The sequence below is a fragment of the Dermochelys coriacea genome, chromosome 10 (assembly GCF_009764565.3).
Source record: "Dermochelys coriacea isolate rDerCor1 chromosome 10, rDerCor1.pri.v4, whole genome shotgun sequence".
NCBI lineage: Eukaryota > Metazoa > Chordata > Testudines > Dermochelyidae > Dermochelys > Dermochelys coriacea.
Window position 1 is genome coordinate 31,190,328 of NC_050077.1, and position 25,258 is coordinate 31,215,585.

General features: G+C 45.7%; 2 protein-coding genes across 5 annotated transcripts in view; both read left to right on the forward strand.

The window, feature by feature from the left end:
* IL20RB (interleukin 20 receptor subunit beta) overlaps positions 1 to 8,889 on the forward strand; it is a 40,781-nt gene extending 31,892 nt beyond the window's left edge. The window contains exons 5-7 of the mRNA XM_043494070.1: positions 986 to 1,136; positions 1,472 to 1,620; positions 7,816 to 8,889. Coding sequence (XP_043350005.1) covers positions 986 to 1,136; positions 1,472 to 1,620; positions 7,816 to 7,941 — 426 coding nt within the window. The 3' untranslated portion in view covers positions 7,942 to 8,889. The remainder of the gene's footprint in view (positions 1 to 985; positions 1,137 to 1,471; positions 1,621 to 7,815) is intronic.
* A 15,042-nt stretch (positions 8,890 to 23,931) lies between these two features.
* The window catches only part of GSG1L (GSG1 like), a 157,627-nt gene continuing 156,300 nt past the window's right edge, over positions 23,932 to 25,258 (forward strand). For all 4 annotated transcript variants that reach the window (XM_038420837.2, XM_038420838.2, XM_038420839.2 and 1 more), the window contains exon 1: positions 23,932 to 24,704. In XM_038420837.2, the coding sequence (XP_038276765.1) occupies positions 24,404 to 24,704 (301 nt within the window). In that variant the 5' untranslated portion in view covers positions 23,932 to 24,403. The remainder of the gene's footprint in view (positions 24,705 to 25,258) is intronic.

Here is a 25,258-nt window from a genome sequence, read left to right on the forward strand (position 1 = left end):
TAGTTAGCAGAGTCCCTCCTGTAGCTTAAGTAATAGTGTGCTGTGGGTTCACACCCATTCAGTGGCTCATTACCGTTGCAAATGATGGAATTCATTCTTAGGTTTTTTTTAAATGAAAAACTAATGAATTTCCATGCAAAACAAATATGTTAAGCCTCCCTCTCAGCCTGTCAGCAGTGTGATGAATGTGTGACAAAAGTCTGAAGTGAGGGACACAAATGAAAATGGAATGTTGTAGGCTCCTTCCCTTAGCGGAAACAACTGTCTCTCTAACCTCTGTTGCAATTCTGCATCTCAGATGTAAATAAAGTAAGGGGATCCCAAAATTGGAGTGGAGGGGACTTTAGTCCAGAGTGCAGGGCAGAGTAGAGGTTCGTCTGCCACTGTGCATTCTCCCCTCGTAGTCTATCCCTGCCCTCATTCATTCCTTCCCTCACCTGTACCTCTTGTTCACCCTGTGTGAGAGCTTGTTCCTCTCACCTACAGGCCCTGGCCAATGAGTTACTGCACACATTTAATGGATGGGAGAGGGGCGTGGCATTCGAGCAGGAGCATGGGGGTCACAGAGTTCTTCCTGCCTTCCTCTGCACCCAGAATCACCTGCCTAGGGCTCTAGGCCCCATGGCCTCCCCTCCCCTCCCTTCCCTTCCCCCTGTACGTGGAGATGCCTTTGCAACCTCCTGACACAGGCACTCACTCCAATCAGGCCTCTGTTTGCCCTTGGCTTATAGTGCCTTTCATCCCATCCCTTCTACACCAGTGGCTGTCCAGTCTTACTCTGCTGCACTGTTTCCCACCCGGTAACCTCCCTATCCATTTTCCCTTTCTATCTCTTGGTTCCTTAGTTCCCACTCCCTTCTCCCCATTCCTCTCTGACTCTCCCAGCCCTTTCTCTCTACAGCCTACAATCAAGCCATCACTGCCCGCAAGCCCCCTGCTCTCACTGGACTCTGGACTCTGACCTGCTTGTCATCGCCTCTGGCAGGTGCACAAGAAGACTGTGAAGGGGATCAGCTCTGTGGTGCATCTGGACACCATGGAGGCAGGAGCTGAGTACTGTGTGAAAGCCCAGACCTACGTGGAGGCCATCAACAGGAGCAGCAACTTCAGCCAAACGCAGTGTGTTCGTGGGCCAGGTGATGACCAGACTTCCTCACCAGTAGTATCAGGGAAGCATGGTGCAGTGACTCTCTATGCAGCTGCCCAGTCTGCCAGCATCTCTCCTCTTCACTTCTGCCTGCTGTCTCTTGCCCTGCACACAGCCTGCTGCAATTGTTTCCTCAAGCAGGGTGGGTGGGTGGGAAAGAATCACCACTGCACTGGCAGGGCAGTGTTTGATTCTTGTGAACCTCATGGCTCCCATTGGGGTCAGTGAGAAGGACAGGCCCTGCATTTCTCTCAGGATCTGTAATTGTGTTACTTGCCCTCAGAGGCTCTCTGCTGAAGTCCTTCTTCCTTCCTTTGTCTCTAGAAGGTGGCAGATCTACATGGATGATGACTGTCATGGTGTCCTTCACGGGATTTGTTGTAGGTGTCTTGGCTCTGCCTTTCCTTGCCTGGAAAATGAGTCAAATCTTCCAGTATTCCTGCTGTCCAGTCATTGTCCTACCAGACACCCTGGTAATTTCTTTGTCTTCCTTATTTCTGGGATGCTGTATATTTCCAGGGAGGTAGAGACTGAGTGAGTGAGTGGTTGTTGCTTCTTCCAAGTGGAGCTGAAATCCAGAGGGGAATGATTGGCACATTTTCAAACACAGCTGCCTGAAGCTAAGTGCCTAAACCTCGATTTAGGCACCTCAGCAAGTGGCCTGGTTTTTAGGGCATCCAAGCACTGACTCAAACTGCAGGGTCTCAGCAGCTCTCGGAATGAGACCATTTGTTTAAGGCCCTAGCTATGGACGTGGGTGGCTAGCATAGGGCCCCTGCATTAGAAATGTTGGCCTGTTCTGCTTTCCTAAGTGGAGCCCCGAGCTGTGAGATGACAGACAGGCATCCTGAGCATGCTCCCCTCCCGCTTGGGCCAATGGGGAGGGGTTCAGCCTCTGGGAGAACACAGTCTGCTGTTGTGTCACGCAGAGGGCTACAGCCGTGGAGGGACCAATGCAGCGGAAGCAAACAGTGTTATGTATTTAGGGAAGTACGAAAGTATTTCAAAGCCAAACAGTCCTTCCAGCGTGAAGGAGAAGGCTATTTCCCTGCATACCTATTCCTACCCTGCATTCTCAGAAGCCCAGCCATCCCCTAGCTCCTGCCCTGCCCCATGTGGCTGTCCCCACAAACCCCTGTTGGGGTTGCCCCCTTTCTCCTCCTGTTTTGTCTCTCCCCATTTGAGTGCCTCATCCCTTCCCTCCATCCTTGCTGCATGGCTGAGTAATGAGCTGCAGGTTCCTTGTCTGGAGGCATGGGCAGCATAGCCCTGGCCTGTACTTTTTCTGGCTGCCCAGGGCTCTGTACTAATACCAGCAGCAACCAGAGCGGGGCTGCACTGGGCCGAGTCCCACCAGAGAAGTGAATTGGGCTGGAAAGAGTGCTAACAAACACACTGTGTGGCACCCCTAGGGCAGGTTTGCAGATGTCATGCATGTAGGTTTGCCAACTTTATAATTATACAAAACCAAACACCCTTGCCCCACCCCTTCCATGAGACTCAACCTCTGCTCCAGGTGGCACTTACCTCGGGCAGCTCCCCGGAAGTGGTGACATGTCCCTCGGCTCCTAGGCAGAAGCATGGCCTGGTGGCTCTGCGCGCTGCCTCCGCCTACAGGCACCACCCCTGCAGCTCCCATTGGCCATGGTTCCCAATCAGTGGGAGCGCCAAAGCTGGCACCTGGGAAGGAGCAGCGTGCAGAGCCCCCCTGGCTGTCCGTCCATATAGGAGTGGAGAGACATGCTGGCTGCTTCTGGAGAGCCTTGTGAAGCCAGGTAGGAAGCCTGCCAGCCCAATGCCAACCAGATTTTTAATGGCCAGGTCAGCACTGCTGACCGGAGCACCAGGGTCCCTTTTTGACCAGGCATTCTACTTGAAAACTGGACACCTGGCAACCCTACAACATGCATGGCCCCTTGCTGCAGGTGTGCAGACACCATGCAGCCTCTGCCAGCGTGTGCGTGCAGAGTAGACACTGGTGTTCACAAGCATGTTAGCTGTTCCTGGTGCCCACAGTGTAAACTGAGCCTTAGTGAGATGGCAGACAGCATGACCCCACTGCTGGGGATGCTGCCAGCTCTGTGCTCCCCAACAGCAATCCCAGCTTCTGCTAGATCCACAGTGGGCAGAGTCTTGGCTTGGAGTCAAGGGCCATGAATCTGGCTGGGTGCCGAAGGCCGCTGACTATGCCTGGGAGCAGGCCAGAGCTTTGGGCTGTTTATCTAGGCCTGCCTAGTGAGGAGACTCAAAACAGCGGAAGGCATCAGGACTGCACCAGCACAGTAGCGCATGTCCTGATACCGCTTAGTGATGTGCAATGACATCAATGCAGTTACAGTGGGACAATCATTGTTAGTGTGCACAAAGCTCTTGGATTCCAGCATAAGCTCTGACTCCGTGGGTGCTCTGGGGCTCAAGTACCCACGGGAAAAAAATAGGAGATACTCAGCATCCACAAGCCCTAGTGGTTCCTGTCCCATTGCCACCCAAGTTTCGCACTGGCGGTCTGCTCACAGGGCAGGCCCTAGCCCCGGATAGAGCTTGGGTATGGAATGTGATATGTTCTGTGTGGCTCCCAGCTTCTGCCCTTAGAGACAGGGTGATTAAGATACTGTAATTTAATGACAAGCCTTTTGTTAAGGATTGTTAAGATGATCCTGAAGGTATTGCCAGGCACTCCAGTTAAAAGATAGGAAACAAAGGGTAGGAATAAATGGTCAGTTTTCAGAATGGAGAGAGGTAAATAGTGGTGTCCCCCAGGGATCTGTATTGGGACCAGTCCTATTCAACATATTCATAAATGATCTGGAAAAAGAGCTAAACAGTGAGGTGGCAAAATTTGCAGATGATACAAAACTACTCAAGATAGGTTTCAGAGTAGCAGCTGTGTTAGTCTGTATTGGCAAAAAAAAGGAGTACTTGTGGCACCTTAGAGACTAACAAATTTATTTGAGCATAAGCTTTTGTGAGCTACAGCTCACTTCATAGGACGCCTTCAGTGGAAAATATGACCAGTCCACACAAGAGATCCACTTCCTGGACACTACGGTGCTAAAGGTCACATAAACACCATCCTATATCAGAAACCTACTGACGGCTATTCCTACCTACATGCCTCTAGCTTTCATCCAGATCACACCACACGATCCATTGTCTACAGCCAAGCTCTACAATATAACCGCATTTGCTCCAACCCCTCAGACAGAGACAAACACCTGCAAGATCTCTATCATGCATTCTTACAACTACAGTACCCACCTGTTGAAATGAAGAAACAGATTGACCGAGCCAGAAGAGTACCCAGAAGTCACCTACTACAGGACAGGCCCAACAAAGAAAATAACAGAACGCCACAAGCCATCACCTTCAGCCCTCAACTAAAACCTCTCCAATGCATCATCAAGGATCTACAACCTATCCTGAAGGACGGCCCATCACTCTCACAGATCTTGGGAGACAGACCAGTCCTTGCTTACAGACAGCCCCCCAACCTGAAGCAAATACTCACCAGCAACCACACATCATACAACAGAACCACTAACCCAGGAACTTATCCTTGCAACAAAGCCCGTTGCCAACTCTGTCCACATATCTATTCAGGGGACACCATCATAGAGCCTAATCACATCAGCCACACTATCAGAGGCTCGTTCACCTGCGCATCTACCAATCTGATATATGCCATCATGTGCCAGCAATGCCCCTCTGCCATGTACATTGGTCAAACTGGACAGTCTCTATGTGAAAGAATCAATGGACACAAATCAGACGTCAAGAATTATAACATTCAAAAACCAGTCCGAGAACACTTCAATCTCTCCGGTCACACGATTACAGACCTGAGAGTGGCTATCCTTCAACAAAAAAAACCCCTCAAAAACAGACTCCAACGAGAGACTGCTGAATTGGAATTAATTTGCAAACTGGATACAATTAACTTAGGCTTGAATAGAGACTGGGCGTGGATGGGTCCTTACATAAAGTAAAACTATTTCCCCATGTTATTTCTCCCCCAACTGTTCCTCAGACGTTCTTGTTAACTGCTGGAAATGGCCCACCTTGATTATCACCACAAAAGGTTTTCCTCCTTCCCCGCCCCCCTTCCTACTGGTAATAGCTCATCTTAAGTGATCACTCCTTCTTACAGTGTGTATGTTAAAAATCCATTGTTTCATGTTCTCTGTATGTGTATATAAATCTCCCCAATGTATTTTCCATCAAATGCATCCGCTGAAGTGAGCTGTAGCTCACAAAAGCTTATGCTCAAATAAATTTGTTAGTCTCTAAGGTGCCACAAGTACTCAAGATAGTTAAGTCCAAAGCAGACTGCGAAGAGTTACAAAGGGATCTCACAAAACTGGGTGACTGGGCAACAAAATGGCAGATGAAATTCACTGTTAAATGCAAAGTAATGCACATGGCAAAATATAATCCCATCATTTTGTAGGTATAGTTGGGATCTAAATTAGTTGTTACCCATCAAAAAAAGAGATCTTGGAGTTATTGGCAGTATTCTGGAAGCACTATGTTTCCAGAGTACTGCACGTTTATAAGAATACTTCTCACTGTGCCTGTATCGTCCTGAACTGAAGAATGCTCACTCTCCAGAAGACTTTAATATTATCTCCAGTCATCAATGGGACAGACACCACTAATAAAGTAGCTGTCCTTAACGTGCAGCAAGATCATACCAGGGAACTAGATGCAAATAAGATTGCTGACACTTTCATCCAGTAAGCTTCAGTGAGACATAATGTGTTTAAACTGGGACATTAGCGAAGACAACTTGTAGGTGACTGCAATGATTTTAATATACTGTAATTCATGATAATGGAATTATGTAGTTCATAATTTAATCATTATTAAAATTGTGAAGATACCAGTGAGAGACACACATACATAAGAACGGCCATACTGGGTCAGACCAAAGGTCCATTCAGCCCACTATCCTGTCTGCCAACAGCGGCCAATGCTAGGTGCCCCAGAGGGAGTGAACCTAACAGGTAATGATCTAGTGATCTCTCTCCTGCCATCCATCTCCACCCTCTGACAAACAGAGGGTAGGGACACCATTACTTACCCATCCTGGCTAATAGCCATGAATGGACTTAATCTCCATGAATTTATCCAGTTCTCTTTTAAACCCTGTTGTAGTCCTAGCCTTCACAACCTCCTCAGGCAAGGAGTTCCACAGGTTTACTGGGCGCTGTGTGAAGAAGAACTTCCTTTTATTTGTTTTAAACCTGCTGCCCATTAATTTCATTTGGTGGCCCCCAGTTCTTATATTATGGGAACAAGTAAATAACTTTTCCTTATTCACTTTTATATACCTCTCTCATATTCAATAACTAGAATATGAAAGAAGTGTATAAATATTCTGAAAATAACCTCCCCCCAAAACTGGCACACACCTCTTCAAAAGCACCTGCCAGCAAAAACAAAAGTCACCGCCTGTGGATTCCAGCACCCTAGAGGGGCAAGAATGTCTGACATCTGACAAGCTGCTTTCCAAGCACATCATCCTCCCCTGTTTTGTCTCTCCTGTGCTCCTGCATTTGTTGCGTTTCTCTTTGCAGGGAGAGAATCAGCCACTGGGGGATAGCTCTTCTTCCACTTACTCTGAGGGGGATTTCCCAGGCTGGAAACTAGTCCCCTTTGAAGGCTGGTGAAGCCTATTTCCTAGGGAGTCCCAGCCACAGCTGTCATGACCTAGACAGCTGTAGTTTGGCCACAGAGGCTCCCCCAGCAGACAGTGGCATCCCAAGGCAGGTACCTATCTGGGAAATGCTCTGCAAAGGGAGTGGATCAGAGGGCACAGATACCCATGGTGCTGATCCCACACAGAGCCATTGCTTTGCTTTTGCTGCCCCTGTTGGCCAGGTTGAGGGCTCAGGTCTGTAATCCTCACATCAGGAGCAGGCTGGCTGCTGGAGTTGGGAAACCCACATTACTCAGCAAGGCTGGCTCAGGGTGCCCCCCACTGCAAAGCCAGTAACAAGCACTTGTATCCCAAGTCAGTTAGGTGCCTTTGAAAACCCCACCCCAAATGACCTGAGGGCCATAATCCTCTAGGAGCGGTGTGTGTGTGTGTGGGGGGGGGGGATTCCTTCAAACAGGCTGAAGGGAATCAATAGGAAACATGGGATTCTATTAAGAAAAGGATAATTCCGTCTGTCTAGTAGGAGATGCTTCTTGGCAGCCTGAAGCTATGTAGCTGTCTCCCAAAGGAAGCACGTGACTTAGGACACTGCACGTAAGACTGAGGAAAGCATTGAATACCATACCTTGGGGAATGACTCTGCAAGGGTGGCCTGACATTAATTAAATGATCTCTAGCTTCTCTGGGTCCCTGCTAAGTGAGAAGGAAGCAAGTTTCTGGGGCTGCTGGGCCCTGCAGAGCTGGGGCTCTGGGGAGTTATGACAGACAAGGCAAGAAGGGCCTTGGAGGGCAAGCAAAATGTAGGCAGAAAAGGTTTCTAACTCCAAAATGCCCCTGCAGGACAATACTACATCAGCACAGGCTGCCCAGATGCTTTGCATGTCTTTGTTTTTACAAAAAGAAAAGGAGTACTTGTGGCACCTTAGAGACTAAGGTGCCACAAGTACTCCTTTTCTTTTTGCGAATACAGACTAACATGGCTGCTACTCTGAAACCTTTGTTTTTACAGAAAGTTACTGAGTCCCCCGCAATGTTAATACACTGCAGGAGTGAGGGGACTGAATGTTGTGACGTGGCTGTGCATGTGATTCCCCCCGAAGAGATCCTCCGACTGTGGATTCAGGATGCACTTTAAAGCTGCCCAGAGATAATCAACCCCGTAGAAAACCATCTATGAACAGATTTAGCAGATTGTGCACTGGGAGCCTGGACACAGTTCCACAAACTCAGGGTATGTCTATCCAGAGGGATCAATGGGAAGCTTTTTGATGTTGTATGGTAACTTGCAGGACGCAAGTCGAACCAAGAGTGTACACACGGGACTCCAGTTCTGTTTTTAATTCACATTCTTGTGACCCTGGGAGTCCGTTATGGCCAACTGGCATAGGGCCCTCATACTATAACTCACATCAAGCCTCACACACTCATTGCCCCAACGTACTGTCATCACAATATATGCATCTCAAAAGTATCTTGTAAGGTATCATATGTAAACTGGTGGCACACTGGTCACTCCAAAAATCACTGATGTATGTGTGGGTTGACTACAGAGAGTTATAAATGTATGCTGGAAATGTGTTTGTAAAATGTGTTTGGGAGGCAGACCATAAAACCAGACTGCCCTAGATAAAGAAATGTGTACCTACCTGTCTGACCAGCTTGGTCATAAGCAGAGGACAATGGAAGAACAAAGCCATCAAGTTAAATAGGTAGGGGAAAAGACTGTTTAACAATCACATTGGGGGACCGAATCTACACCCCAGGATGCCTTCCTGGCTCTTGAGGCTGAGACAATGGACTTTGAGTAATAGAAGGGGAGCAAAAAGACATTTTAGTGATCCATCACTGAGGAGACAAAGGGTACAGCACCCTTGCAGTCTGTGAAAGTTGGATCTCCCTAGTCTGAAAGGCTAGGAATGCTGGTACCTACATCAAGTTAAGAAAAGTTAAGAATGTAACTTTTTAAGATTATGTTCTTGTCATTAGAAAGCATGTTTTATTTTGTTTGTAACCAGACCTGTCTTTTTCTCTTGCTTAGTATCACTTAAATCTCTGTTCTTTGTTAATAAACTTATTCTTGTTTTATTACAAATCCATCTCAGTGCTGTGTATTACAGTGAAGGATCAAGTTTTCATTTAACCTAACAGGCTGGTCTGTGCTTTGCCTCTTTGGAGGCAGCGAACTTAATAACTTCTCTGTGTGCCCAGTGAGACAGGCCCACCAATGGGGAGGGAGGAGAGGCAAAGAGGCCCTGAGCAATTTAAAAGGGTCCTGGGCCCCCAGTTGCTGCTGCTGCTGCTGTGGTAGCAGCATCAGCAGCTGGGAGCCCTGGGCCCTTTTAAATCTCCTAGGGGGGCCGCAGAGCTCCTAGGCATAGGCACCAAGTGGTTGCTGAGCACCCAGCGGTGGGCCCCTCCCCCACCAGTGCCTCCCGCCAGTGGCGGGCCCCGCTGGTCAGCTCATCCCTGTCCCCCCAGTGCCTCTCACCTGCTGCCATCAGCTGTTTGGCAGTGTGCTGGAGGCGCTGGCGGGGAGGGGGAGGAGTGGGGGGTGGGAAGAGGCAGGGCCGGAGCGGGCCTGAATGATGCATAGCCCAGATGCCGGGAGTGGAAGGGGCAGGAGCAGCCCCTTCCAGCCACTGAGATGCTGCTCTGCAGCCCTGCGTGGTGGCTGCCTGAGAGAGCCCGGCTGGGGAGGTGACTTCCATTCCCTACCAGGGCTCGGGTGCCGGTGTCCCCAGCAGCTGACCTTGGCAGGGATTGGAAGCTGCATTCTCCCCAGCCAGGCTCTCTCAGGCAGCTGCTGGGCAGGGCTGCAAAGCAGCGACCGGGAGGGGTCAGCGATAAAAGTGGCTCCCTCTTGCTCCCTGCCTGACTCCTGCCTGCCAGGGAGAGCAGCAGAATGTGCCAGGCAGGGGCAGGCATAGCGGGAGGACAAAGTGCCCTCCCCCCCTGCAGGTACCATGGGGCGGGGAGAGCGTGGTGGCCCTGGGTTGGGGGGGGATGGGGACACATGTGACCTGTCCTTTACATCATGCCCCCCCACTATGGGGAGGCACCAGTTGTATATGGGGCGCCCTCGGGGGAGGGGGCAGAATAGGCGTGGGAAGAGGTACGGTGGGGGTGGGACACTGGGGGAAGAAGCCTAGTATGGAGTGGGGGGTTGAGCACCCCCTGGGAAATCTGGAAGTCGCGCCTATACTCCTAGGCACGCAAATGGTGGTACTGGTGGCGGCGAAGGCAGCTGGGCGGGCATGTGGAAGCCCTGGTCGTGCCAGAAGAGCGTGCCCTTCAGCACAGCCAGCAGTGCACTGGGCACCAGTAGGGGCCCATTGACAGTTCTGCCCTGGGGCCCGGAATTGCTGTCAGCAGGCCTGGAGAGAGACTTGACACTGCAGGGAGACATTTCTGGGGAGCTCAGGAACTGGAATTCTCTGTTACCCACGAGGCAAGGTTTATACTGAAAGAGTCTTGAAGTCATCTGGGGAGTCCCTCTCCATTAGTGCCCTGGTGAGCCAAGATTCTACCTCAAGTTCCTAGGCCACATCTACTAAGAGACCCCAGTCATCTGCCACTATCTGGGTGTCAATGTCATCTGACAGGGGCAGGAAAGAGCACCACTTCAGGGAGGTGACAAGGCACAGTCATTTTCTCCAATGCCTATGAAGCCAAAACAGAAGTGTCATCAAACTTCTGACTCATCTTTGGGCTCAGCTTCCTAAGGGCCAAAAGCCTGTTTCACCTCCTTGGATGCCACAGTATTGTTTACCAAGAGAGTGCCAGCGGTATCTGCTGAGTCTATGGACCATGTGTCAGTACCAGTCTTTCAGAAACAACCTTGGCACCGGGTGCCTTGGTACCTACAGCCTTGGTACAGAGTGCCTGAATACTGAAATTCCCAATAGCTACTACCTTCAGACTCATCATCTCTGAACTGTGTTCCTTGATTAGCATTGGCTATATTAATACCCAAAGCGTACATGATACCAAGTAATTTAAACTGTGGACCCAGTATCAGTCATCTCTGCTTGAGAAATTGAGAATGGTATTGCCCTTAGTCCAAGCCACCAGCTTCTGAGGGCTTCTCTACAGAACAAAGTTAGGTCAGCTTAACTACATTGCTCTGGGCTGTGAAAAAATTCATGTCCTGGGTGATGTAATTAAGCCTACCTATGTCCTGATGTAGACACTTCTAGGTCACCAGGAGAATTCTTCTGGTGACCTAGCTACTGCTTCTCAGAGAAGTGGATTTACTGCAGTGATGGAAGGTCCTCTTCCACTGTTGTAGTGTCTACACTACAGCAGCAGTGCAAACTTTTCATATCCAAGATGACACCCTATGGAGACTGTCTTTTTTAGTAGCCATCACATCAGCTCAAAGGGTACGGCAGATTCAGGCCCTCATGGCAGGCTCCCTGTACAGTGTTTCATAAGGACAGGATCACTCTCAGGCCTCATCCCGATGTCCTGCCCAAAGTTGTTTTAAAATTCCATGCAAACCAATTTATCTATCTCCAAGTTTTCTTCCCCCAGCCTTAGGGGGAGCTAAATTTCACACACTTGATGTAGTAAGGACCCTGCCTTTTTACACCGACAAAACCAAACCATTCAGAACATCTCCAGACTGTCTGTGGACTTTGCAGAGATGGTGAAGGGTAAGGCAATATCCTCAGAGCTTATCTAAGCGGATCTCCAACAGTATAAGGACGTGTTACAAGTTAGCCAGGATACACGCACCTAGCCACGCAATAGCAGAGCTCATTCCACTAGCACTCAGGCAGCCTCTGCTGCCTGTTTGAAGATAGCACCTCTTTCTGAAAGCTGCCGGACAGTGACGCAGAGCTCAGTCCACACCTTTGAGTCACTATTCTTTGGCAGAGGCTTCTAGATCAGATATCAACTTTGGTAGGGTTGTCCTGCATTGTTTAAGAAGGACTTCTGCTACCAACCTTCAAGCAAACAGGTACCTGGCAATTTGTTAGTCACCAAGAGTGGAATCTGTGTGGACCATCACTTGAAGAAGAAAGCATGGTAACTTATCTTACAGTAACTTTTGAGATGTGTTGTTCACATGGATTCCAGGGTCCACCTTCCTTCCCTGCTGTTATGGAGTCCTACTCCTCTGGGATTCTGGATTGGCAAAGGAATTGAGGGATCAATTTATGCCATCAGGTGGGGGCAGGGGTGTGGGGGAGGTGTGGGAGGACATCTATGGTGCAGGCATGGCCCCAACAGACTCTGCTGGCCAAAAGAATCTGAACTTGTATGTGTGAGCTGAATGCATGCCAAGAGTGTGAGGACAAAACATCTTAAAGAACCACAGTTACTGTAAGGTAAATAGCTATTCTTTCCAACGAATATGATTTTCATATTCAACAGAGACCTTCAAGGTATGCATTCTGTGGTGTTATTTTAATTAGTTCTTAATATAAAATTATAACTTTTTTTGGCAGACCCTAATGATGTTAAAAACACATAATTAAAAAATCTGTTGGTAAAAATGCTAAAGCCTATTTTTAACCAGAAAAGTAATTGGTTGAATCTTTGATAGTCAAAGGTTGTGTGATTTTTAAGATATTTTTAAATATTTTTTTCTTTTCCAAACTTGCTAAGTTAAAAATAACATATTTTCAGTGTGTTTTATCTACCTTGTAGTATAATGTTGTCCCAAAATTGGAAATATATTTTAAAAAGTACTAACTCTCTGAAAAAAATATTGATACCATTATTCTTAGTAGCTTGCTTTTTCAATTCATTCCTTTCTTGTTTGGTTGGTTTTTTGTTTTTGTTTTTGTTTACTGTAGTTTATTGTTAGTCCACAAGTTGTCACCCAAGTGCCATCAAAAATGAATGAATGAATAAAAAGATAGAAGTCAGTCGTGTTTTCAACATCATTTGGCTCAGACAATGGTGTAACAGATATGGCAATTGCCTGCAATATCCCAGACAAACCTGATTGAATTAAACTTAATTCAATCAGGTTTAACTTAAGTATCTTAGGATTTTGCTGTATTAAAAATGCAATATTTATGTATTATTGTGGGCTTGTATGTAATGTCTCTAGAGAGGAAACCTGACTAACGGACACCTTGGGAAGTGCTATGAGCATCAAAGGACTGTTTGAAACAATGTGAATTTTTGCAGCTAAATGGGTTTCCCAGGAAATTTCTCGGGGGAGGTGTGTCCAGATATAACCAGCGCTTACTTTGTACCAGGGCTTGCCAAGGCTGAGCCCTGGCACCTCTGGGTGTGCTGCATAACTTATGAATGTAAAAAAAAAAATTACTTGAGCCCCCGCACTCATTTCTTGAGTCCCAGCACCTTTTTCATTACAAATTAAGCACTGAATATAACCCTTCCAATTATGTAAAAACTCAGCCTTTTGAAGCTTTGCCCTGAGGAGGGGACCTGTGTCTGCTGATCACCTGTTGTTTGAAGACAAAATCAGAGGCCCAACTGTTCAAAAGAGTGAGTCTCAGATTCATTGGGGGTGCTTGTTTTGAGCCAACGTGGTTATAAATTTGTAACCACAGAATAACTCCTTGATGGAGTTTGAAGGACTGACTCCTACAAGATCCCTTGTAGGAGTTGGGAGAAGTGGGGGGGAAGATGATCTCTGGTAAATTTATTTGCATGCGTGCAGGTTCCTTTATTGTTTTTAGTAGTTTTCTCTGTTATGCATTTACCTAAAGAATAAATGTGCTTGCTTAGCAAGAGCTGGGTGGTAACTTAATGTGGGCAATTATGCTGTTTATAGCTTCTGAGGAAGGAAGACAAAGCAGGCCTGCTGAGGAAGTCTGACTTGCTGGGGAATTCACAGTGTAGACAGGGAACTGTGCAGCCTGGAAATACCCAGTTAGGAGTGGAGAGAGAGACACATGTCTCCACCCAAGAGAGGTGATGGCTGAGGAGTCAGTAGCTGAAGAGATGAGTGCACTTGGTGAACCATAGAGGAGGAACACGGGGCAATTGCCCTGGATTGTGACAAATGGGTTCCCCCAACTGAGAATTTAAAAGGCAGAGGAGCAGCTCATTTGCTGGCAGAACAGGGAAGAGAGCAAACTTGCTACCAGCAGCTCCAGAGGAGACAAGCTGAGGGAAGGCAGAATCTCTCCCTAAACAACTGCCCAAAGACTGGAAGGAACTATGGGTAAGCAGCATTATAATTCATGTAAGTAAATGAGGCTGGCCAGAGCTGGCTTTTCCCCTTTTTCTGTCCAGCCCTCTAAGCTTTCTAGCTCTGGGGCTTACAAAGTTTGGAAAGTTGGAGGAGTAAACAAACCTTATGTACTGGAATGAGTAAAAAACCCATACATTGGGGGAATAGGGAAGTAAAATCTCATTTCAGGGTTGGGATAGAAAAAATCCTAATTCTGGGGGAGGGGTAAAACCTATTTTTTTTTCAGGGGGTGGGGGGGAATTGAAAACCCTAAGCCAGGGAAGTGGGGCAATGAAAAAATCCCTATTTCAGGGGGAAAGAGAAGGAAAAACCCTATTTTGGCAGGGAGGGATAAAATAAAACTCTATGTGAAGGGAGGATGAGTAAAGAAAACTATTTTGGGGGTAAAATAACCCTCTTTTGGAGGGAAGTCTAAAAAATTTCTCTATTTTGGGGGTCAAAATGGGGGAAAGTATTTGGGAGGAGGTGTAAAAAAAATCCCTATTGCAGGGAGGAAGAAGATCCCCACCTTATTTCTATAGGAAGTGTTTAAAAAAAAAACCCCATTTGAGGATTGAGGGATTACCATTTCAAATTAATTCTAAAAATGAAAACTGAATGTTTTGAATATACTTTAACAACACTGCTAAAATGAAAATTCTGCTACAAACTTAACCGTGGAGTTGCTCCAGCTATGGCATAATAACCATCTCCTTCATCAGTAGCCACACTGCTAAAGTCTGAGCTTCCATTAATGCATGTTTCTGGCCAGCATGCATGCTAAGATTGCACTGCCCTCTCAATGGAGAAGATGCCAGTGATGGCAGAGGCAGCAGTCCTGAGAGCTCCCATTCAACCAGAACTATTGGACTAGGACTCCTGGAATTTTCTGGGACAAGGCATGGGCAATAGGGAAACAAATTCCCAGCAAATGGAGGATTAAGTAAATGATGGAGTCTACTTACTTAGTTGTAACATCCCCATACAAGGAGAGGTGCCCAGCTTACCTCATGGCTGCCCAGTCTGAGCTGCCTGGCCTCACACAGCTAGAAGGAAACATGCATAAAGGGCACAGAAAGGTCAGTCTCCAGGGAGGCAGACACTCCAAAAGAGTAGACAAATAGGTTTCCAAAACATAATGCTGAGGGCACCTGGTTTGGCAAGTGTGAGAGAACAAGTCACTCATCCAAATTCTGGTCCAATGGACTCTAGCTATGTAACCATTCTATCTCTCTCCCCCCGCCCTATGCTTTTCATCACTTGTTCCTTGGTGTTACTGATCCATGCTCATGGTGCACACCGTGCCTTTAATGGGGCTCAGCTTGGCAGGGATGCAGAGCAGGACCTGCCCTTGATGCTCCTGGTGTTGCTAACACAACCTAATGGTTCATCTGATTATTTTTTAGCCCAATGATGAGCTACTGAGGACCCCATAAGACATGATGAGGCGGATACTGCTGGGACAGCCCTACAGGAACATGCAGAATTGCTGTCTGCTAGTGGAGGTCTCCAAAGAATAAACATGGACTTGATTGACTTAATTCTGAGTTTTAACAAACTTTCCATTCCCTTCTAGTTGGTCTCCCTCTTTTTGGATGTAGTGGAGTGTGATGTGGGACCTGAAGGGGTGCTTGAGTGTATTTGGTGCCTGCCTCCGACACATGTTTGAAGCTTAGAGAGGCTGAAGGGGGCCAGAGAATTAACAAAAGTTGCTCTTGACAAAGTGGCAAGCCCCTTTCAGTGGCTGTCTCCTCCCTTATCCACCTCTTCCCCTTCCAGCTGAGGTGCTGGGCTATGCCTACAGGAGCCAATGCCATTGGTGCATTATTGGTGATTTAGTTGTCTGTAGCTAGTGGCCTCCACTGGGTTCCTTGTCCCCCAGTACCTTTGCTTGGAGAGGCTATTTTCTGACTTCTAGGAGCTGGCCACATTGTGCTCCAGTGACATCACAGTAAAGCACAGGTGAGTCATGGGCACAATGACATGACATTGCGATGGCCATCCACTCCAGGGACTTGGTTCAATGATCACTTCTACCCACTGTATTTCCTTGTCACCAACATCAGCTTTAGGGTTGCATATCCTTCCTTCCGGCTGCTATCATTTCAATTCTGAAAGTTGGGCCTGTGTGCCCCAGTGGAGTTTTGTCTTGCATGTATTTTCTCTAACACCTTGAAATCAGGGAGCTGAAAGAAAAGTGGGCACCAGTTCAATTTGCCTTCTCCTTGTGTTGGAGGATGGACAGTGGGGCTGGAACTGTGTTAGCTGGAGTATTTTTTGGGACTGTTGTACCATGTTTGCATTATTTTTCCAGAGGTCTAGAGTATCTCTTGGAGAGAGTGATCAATGTTTATTAGCATAACTTAAATTAATAAAATATGTCTCAGAGGAATTGTAGAAGCTTTAGAATAATTTATATGCACTTGTTTAATGTTAAATGTTTTTGTGTTGTCTTTGTATTTTATTTAAAGTCTTGGGTTCTTGAGCTTTTTCTTTAAGACAGGCTGCTTTGTGAATTACCCCTTTGTTTTGTGTAGAAACATGACTTTTGGTTGTATAGTATAATTACTAGCATGATTAGATGACCTAACCTAATCACGACAATGAAAATTAGAAGTTCCCCAGGTTTCTACATCTCTAAAATGACAGCATCAAGAGACCGGCAGAATGCCAGTTGGTGTGAAAGTGATAGACATTGATATATGGTGAACTCAGCCAGGGTTCCTTAAAAGTATCTTTTCATTTTGGGAGCCACAGAAGGTGTCCAACTCAATGCAGATTAGAAGGGCTGAATTTTAAGAAAGGAGGTGCTCTGCATTTTCTGAAAATCAGGCTCATTTATGTCTCCAAATTTGGGCAGGCTATGATTAAGGTACCAAATATCACTAGTGATTATGAAAATCTTGGCCAATGGATAAACAATGCAAGAACATTCTCTCTGGCATTTTATTAGAATTTTTTTTAAACAATAAACAGCTTTAGAAACTCAAAAGTCATAAAATGCTGAACCTAAAGCACAGCTGGCCATAAGTCAGGATGGTTTTACCCTGAAATTTATCTTTTTCATAACGAAAGTCAGCTTCCCTTAATCACTGCGACTTTCTGTAGTGTATGTTGGGATTAATTGAAAAGAAGGAAATTGGTTCTCTGTTTTTTCTCACACTGGAACACAACCATTCCTCTCTGTATAATCCCAGTTTATCAGATTTGAAAATGCATAAAAATGGAAGGATCATACATATGTTACAGAAAGCAGTTCAGATATCAGGATTAAGTTGTATTTATGTGGCATTATCTGTAGTAGTAAAGTAGAAGCTTTTGGAATGCTACGGGGAAGTAGCAATTTCTATCGTGGCTATAGTATCTTTAAATAGCTCCTGGGAAGCAATTGCTTCTCTATAGACTGGTAGTCCAATGATATTAAAAGTGGATATTAATACAAAATATCCTGAGAAACTAATTGATTTTTTTTTAGGTCTACATATAGAAATGCAGTAAGCCATTTTTGCTCTTCTTTACACTTGTGTACTTTAGAGTTGCTGTAGAATAAAGAAGAGCAGAATTTGGCACATATTGTTTGAAATATTGTTGCACGAAATGGCAGCACCCTCAGGCAAGACAAGGGGAAAGTTCTTATGTTCGGTACCCGAGGCATGGGGATGGGTGATGAGTGTGGACTAATATGGGAACATTGGATGCTTTTATAACGGTCTACCATACTTTAACACTTTTCCTCACTCAGGTTTTGTGGCTCCACTCTCACTTGGATCTCCTCCTCTCTCTCTAGTTGGTTTTAGTGTTTCATTAGATGGGTCATTCTCCATCCAACGTTCCCTGGGGCCCCACAGAATGCACATCATTGGCCCCCTTCTTTTCTCTGTCTGCCCCTCATCGCTAGACAATCTTATTTGCTTGCACAACCTCAACTAGATATTTTGAGTCAATGTAAAATTCTCTCTGTACTTGGGACATGGCTCACTCCAACCAAACCTGCATCTGACACCTCCCTTGTGTATGTCTAGCCATCCCCTTTGCATAGCATTTGCAAAACTGATCCCTTGATCTTTTCCCCATAAGCCTTCTCTTTCCCCTTTATCACAATGGAACCCAACCCAGCTTATATAGGCCTGTAATTGGACACGATCTCCGACTCCCTCTTTGCTCCAGATCCACATATCCAGACAGTTCTAAAATCTTGCAACCTCTTCCCACAAAAAATTTCTAAAAATCCAGGGATTTGTAACCTGAATGTCCCTCACAAAAAAGAGCCACACCACAGCTGCACAGTCATTGGTACCTGAAAAGATCTTTACAAATCGTGGGGAGATAAGAGACAAAATTTAAAGGTGAGAGGCAATGTGAGAATTCTCTCAGCTTTGAACTTGATCAGTGTGTCCCCAGGATTACGGAGACAAATGGCAACAGCAGTTGCATGGGTAGTGGCTTGATTGGGAGTGGTGGTTTGGTCTGTACTTTGTGTGAACAGGTATGGGTTTCAGTCTCATTAAATTTCTCAGATGATATGACAATTGTTTCACCTTTAAGTTTCATCTGTCTATGTATCCCCATTACGATAGACAGGTTTACACACATGGGTGAGGTGGAAGGACCTTTTAAACCCCCCCCCCATGGAAAAGTCTTACTTCTGCTGTCCCCCACTCCCCCCCATAATGGGTTTTGTATACTCCTTCCTGATGTAGGGTATTTATTCAACTTCCCAAAATAGGGTTTTTTGAACCTCCCCTGACATAAGGGGATTTTTATTCCCCATGTAATAGGCCTTCTTAAACCCCAACTACTGAGAAATGTGAGGTTTATTACTATATCTTGAAACATTTAAAAAAACCAAGTTTTTAAAAAAATCCCTCCATCTTTCTCCCCATCTCATTCGTGTGTGCATTTACACACACACCCCCCATTTTCCCTTAGCTGAAAAGAGTTTGAGCAAAATTGACTGGGAAGAAAAATCTAAACAAAACAATGGGAAAGATCATTTGAAGTCATTTAAGAAAACTAATAGATGCAAAAAACCCAATTGTCCAATAATGAAAGAAGATTGTTACTTTAAAACTGTATTGGTTAAGAAGGAGTGAAAACAGAAAGGAGACTAAAGAGAAGCAAAAGGTATTGGACATATCTATAAACAGTAGGGTTAGGACAACAAAAGAATACATTAGGAACAAATCAAATCCTAGTAATAGTGTCAGTTCCTTACAAGATAGAGATGGTAAAATTGTCAATAATGATGCAGAAAAAGACAGAAGAGTTAAATATTTAAGTTCTGTATTTGAAAAGAAGTCTGATGGTGTTTTCATATCTTGCAGTATAATTACTATTTCAACAGTAGTTAAGGAGAATGTTAAATAACTGCTGGCTCTAAACATTTTTAAATCTGCAGGACTGGATAATTGGCATCCACAAATTTTTAAAAAAGTGTTGACCAATGAACTCTGAACCACTGGTGTTGATATTTAGTAAATTTTTGAAATACTGGAGTACTTAACAAAAAAAAACATGCTAATCTTGGGCCAAGATTTTAAAAGCATAAACAGGATGACCTGGATAATTATAGGCCAGTGAGAATGTCATCAATCCTGGGCCAAGTCATGAAATGGCTGATATGGGATGCAATCAGTAAAGAAAGGTAGCATAATTAATATGAATCAACATTGTTTTATGAATAGATTTGAAAATAGATCTGGTAAAATTGTCAAAGGTACCTAAGGGGTAGATTTTTTAAAAGGTATTTATGCACCTTAAGAGGTCTAGTGGGATTTTCTAAAGTGCCTAGGCATCCACCAACGGGAATTAGGTACCTTAGTCCGGATCCATAAAGGTAGTTAGGTGCCTAAGCACTAGTTTTAGGCTCCACTGTGATCCATGCATGGCTGCTGCTTAATCCTGAGCATGTTCAGCACCTAAGTTTTTGCAGTAAGTTCCAGATGTGCCTAAGGTTCTGTCTCTGGGCATCTGCACTGCAGCCTCATTCTAAGCATCCAGGAGCCTATCTGCTGCCCAAGTCTCAGAGTACAATCTAGCCTAGTGAGCAGTGGTGTGATCCCACCCTGTAACCTTGGGTGCCTTATGATGCCTTGCTGAAAGAATTTGCACCTTGGCCACTCACAAACAGCTTTCCAGCATGCAAACCACACCCTGAGCGTGCATGTGAGAGAGAGAGAGAGACTGCAGCCTGCCAGCCACACATGGGTTGCAGTCTGGCTTTCACCAGCCTTGGTTATACTGCAGGGTGACCACAACACACCTACCGTCTTGGATTCCCCCCCAGAAATGTATGTCCTGCAGTACCCAGCCTTGTCCCAGACGATACAAGTTTGTTATTTCTTTAATAGCAATAATATGCACACAAATTGCCACCCCAATGCAGTTTCCCAGACACTTCAATCAGATAAAACAAGTGTATTAACTACAAAGAGATTAAGTGAATACAAGAATGAAATACAAGAGTCAGAAATGGTTACAAGAAAAAGAAAATGCAACTGATGCCTAAATTCACACACTATTATACATTCAAAGCAAAGTTTTCTCAGCACATGCTTTCAGCAGTCTTACTGACCCAACTTCTTAGGTCAGGACCCCTTCTCCAAGTATCCAACAAATGCTTCCTTTGTCTTGTTGGTTCAGGTGCCATGAATACAATGGGCTAGGAGAGAGGAAGGGAAACCCTTGGGGTGTTTGTCCCTCCTAGTTATAGTGTCAATTCCCCTCTTGAAAAACATTTTCAGCTGAGTACTAAGAGATTAGGGGGAAAAAGATGTTCCCTGCTACTTCCCCCGCCCCACCCCCCACCTGTTTGGGTGTCCCTTGTTTCCATTCCTGATTGATGATTCTGTTTACTGCTTAAATGCAAATTAAGGCAAGCACACATTCCTTTGCTTAGAACAGACCTGTTTGCCAGCCTCCATTTGGAATATGCATGAACACCATACATGGGAATCTGACTTCATATTAAATGTTGCCACACTGTAATGGCATCAGCACCTGCCTCTTGTGCATACCCCCTTTTCTCTGGTAGATAGGGCCTGCAAACAGTTCTTTTCATTGAGGGCACCCACCTCTAGTAGATGGCCCCCTTTCTCTTGGTTAGGTGCGAGCCTGCTTTTGGTTTTTCTTTCAACAGGGTGGCATCCACCTCTTGAAAGTGTCCCCCTCCCTATGGCTAGTGGTTCTCTTGGCTGGTCTTCAGCAGCTCAGTCCTCCAGCTAAGCCACAAATGCTGTCCCCCTTTCTGGGGTATACCAGTGCCATGATAAGAACTCAGGACTGTATGGGGCCATAGCTCTAAGGCTTCTCCCAAAGGCACTGCCTTCTTCAACCACTCAACTGGGGCCTATCTTGGTACCCTCAACTGATATCCTTTTCAGCATCCCTCCCTAGGCTCAGTCTGCTACCTGACCAGCAGGGCCCATCTCAGTATCCTCATCTGGTCTGGGCAGGTTTTATACTCAGTCCCCTGGCTCAGCCTGCCCACACTAACCTTTGGACAGCTCTGCTGCTATTCCAGCCAGCCAGGCCCCCAGTCTTTGGCAGTCTCTGCAGTAACCTATCCAAAGGCCTGCTGTTCAGACAGGCACCTGGTCCTCCCTCATCAAGGTCTACACAGCAACTAAAGGCACTGCTCTGCTGCTTGCCTTTTATCTGGCCCTTCTGGCCCCTTATTGGTCCCTCCATCAGCCCCTCTAATTGGCCGCTCTTCTACAGCCACTCTAGGCTGCCTGGAGGACTTCTTGCTGTTCTATTCTGGGACAGGGTGCTGCAGGGCCAAGAGGCCTCCAGCAGGGGGCCTCTGGACCTAGTCCACCCTGCCACACACACATATTTTATCAGGATGATACTGACCAGCAAATTATGAGTTTTCAGATGATACCATACAAGGCACACTTTGTACAAAGATTATTTCAAGAGTGGGTAGGGTGTGAATACAGGGGTACATTCTGTCACATAGGGTTATAAGCAATTCCCTCTAGGAAGCTGCTTGTCACATCATGTTCATCTCACACGATAGGTGAGCTTCAAAGATACATCCTCAAATTACCTCCATTTATAGTAGGGTGGTTTGCAAGTTAAAAGCACTTTATACATCACCTAAAATCCAACCCATCAGTTCATACAAATTCCTTAACTTGTTGTTCTGTACTTTTCCTTATCTCTTTGTTACGACATTCTAAACCAGTTGGGTGAAGAGGGACATCCCAGCATGCGTTAGGACATACACATTATTCATATATCTTGTTTTTGACAGGTTTCCTATTTTCTAATGCCAAAGCTGACTTTGGGTTTGCAAAGTGTTGTGGGATACTGACATGGGTGAACAGAATTGTGGAAAGAGCATAATACATTCAGTTAACATAACTTCCTAGCACAACATATATGATGTATATCATAATACCATGAGCATAATATCTATTAAGATGATGTATACTATACCTAACACATACGAAGTGGCTAACAGCTCCATTGTCCAGCATCAGTAGTGTTTGAACCTCCAGGACAGACAATCTGTTAGTGAGTTACAGTACTAATTTCATTAACTGCCAGCAGGTGAAGGCTCTTATCCTAGGAGTGCGGGGAAAGGGGCACTAGAATTAGGTGCAAGGTCTGGGAGGTCATTGAGGGGAGCCTAGCCTGGCTTTCTCTCCCTTCCCTCCATAAGTTGGGGAAACTCTTGTCCTATTTGATGTCCACAGGGGGCAGAGGCCATAGGAACCATGTGCTGTGTCTATTGGAATGGTCACAGGGAGCCCAGAACAGTTTTGTTCCACCCCCAGCCTGCTACAGCTGCTCCTGGAGCCCCTAGGTGTTTCCAGCTACAGTGTTTGCTGCTGCTGCTTCTCTGGTGGCAGCATTGCCTCAGCTTTAGAATGCTTATGTTCAGGCATTATTTTGGTATGGTCCCCACATTTCTCTGTGGAACATAAGGCACAGTAGTGAAACGGAGAGAGTCAGTCAAAACTTTTCCAAACAAAAGAGTTTTGTCAAATTTGTGATGTCGTACAAGTTGCATAACACTTATCAGGCATGTCCCTAAAGCGCTTCCCGAGGCTCCCTAAAAAGATCAGAGCCCCAGAGGTTTGTGCAACTTCTGCTGTTCAAAAAGTTATGCTTATCTGATAAGGGCACAAAAACAATACCATGTGACTAAGGTGACCAACCACACAGCTGGATTTGGAATTCTGTATATCAAATTCTCACAACAGTGCTCACTGAGACAGTTTACAAGCAGGCTGAGCATTCACTGAATAATTCTGAATAAAAGATTGTACGCTGATCAGAGACGCAGTAAACAGGTGGACAACGATGGTCAATACATCATTCCTTATGAATCTGGTCTTTTTAAGGAGTTCCTCTTATCAGCTGGCAGGCAAGAGGCAGACACAAAGGTGCAAAGATCACAGTTTGTTCTAAGGTTTCAGAGTAGCAGCCGTGTTAGTCTGTTTTCGCAAAAAGAAAAGGAGTACTTGTGGCACCTTAGAGACTAAGTTAATTCTCTTCATCCATAGAAAGTGGAATTATCCTACAGATTTATTTCATGAGACACACCCATATGTGCTATATCTGGAAATAAGTCTGTAACAGTGTCCTCCATTTGCTATTGTGGGATTATTTTTTTTCTACTAATTATGGCATTTTAGTAATTAATCACGTTTGGGCCTAATTTTCCTTTCACATAGGTGTAAATTGAGAGTAGCTTGGCTGAAGTCAGAGGAATTACACCACATAACATAACAGGAGGATCAGCTCCCTGACTTGTTCCTTACTCAAGACACCATAAAAAGTCTGTAATCGTACTGAATTCCCCCTTCCTCTGGGTAAATATTCATGCACAGCTTCCGAAAATGGGCTCCTTAGCCTTGAATAATTGTTAATTTGAATATAAAATGAGGCTTCCTCCCCCGCCTCCTCCATAACATTCCGCTGTCAGCATGATGCAGTAACAGCCGAGATTCACAAATGACTTTGATGGCATGCAGAAGCAGCCCCTGCTGTCTGTCTCCTGCTTGATTTTGGAGTCAAGTACAATGTAGTCCCACAGCCTGCAGGTGTCTCCCCCTGGAGAAGGCTGCATAGCTCCTCAGCATCATGTGTGTTACGCTAGCAGATGTTCACTTGCACTTCATGCTGCCTCTGAGACAGACCTTATGTGATCCTTTCAGCACTCTTAGCCACGACACATACCACAATACAGCTACATTTCTGCTGGCTGCAGCTGCTCTTGTAACACACCAAGACGGGATTTCAAATAAAGAGGAAAATGGGAGGATGGCTGCAGCATTTCCTTCAATGTTTCAGCAACAGATTGGAAGAAGCTGAGAGTTTCTGTGACTGGAAAACCACATTCTGAATTGTGACGGGCTTTGAATTTCCCAGCCCCAAAAATCCACATTTGATTTCTTTTCTCTGCAGGAGTGGGTGGGTTACCATGAAGACAAACCGAAGATGCAGAGCCCTCCTAGCAGTGAGTCTGAACCTGATGGCTCTCCTCTTCTCCACCACAGCCTTCATCACAACCTACTGGTGTGAAGGGACTCAGAGGGTCCCCAAGCCAAACTGTGGGAAAGACAAGAAGACAAATTGCCTCAACTACAGTGGGAATGAGACGGCCAATGAGACAAACCAGAATGTGGTGCATTATAGCTGGGAGACGGGGGATGACCGCTTTCTCTTCCGGTATTTCCACACTGGGATCTGGTACTCCTGTGAGGAAAATATCAATGCTGCTGGTAAGTGGCAATACTATTTCCTTTCAGCTTGCATTGTTTTCTATTTGATTCAGCAGTTAATGAATAATTAGAGGAGCTATTTGGAACTGTAAACTCTCCGCAGATGAAAGTCTGAGAATTTTAGCAATTCTTTGTTCCAAACAGGACAGAGGGGGAAACAACCTGTTCATAGCAAGGAGGAGAATTTGCTTGTTTGTCTGCTAATCAGTTAGTGAGTGTGTGCTGAGAGATCAGCTGAACCTCAGACAAATATGAGCTAGCAAGCCCTGGTCCTGCTGCTTGCTTGCTTCCAGAGGCCAGTCAGTGCTTTCCTTTCATGAGTCACTCCACATATCATACAAAAGACAAGGTCTTGGTAATAGCTGCAGAGGTTCTGGGGTTCAGTTACCCAATCCCAAGCTTCCCCTTTAATATCCTGAAAACACTGTCCTGGATTTCAGTGGGAGGGTGAAGCTCATGGTTCCACTCAGACAATAGCCCCAATCGTCTGTTTCTATTAACAGTTATTGTGACACGACCCCTAGGTAATGTCACAAGCTAACCAAAGTCCAGTG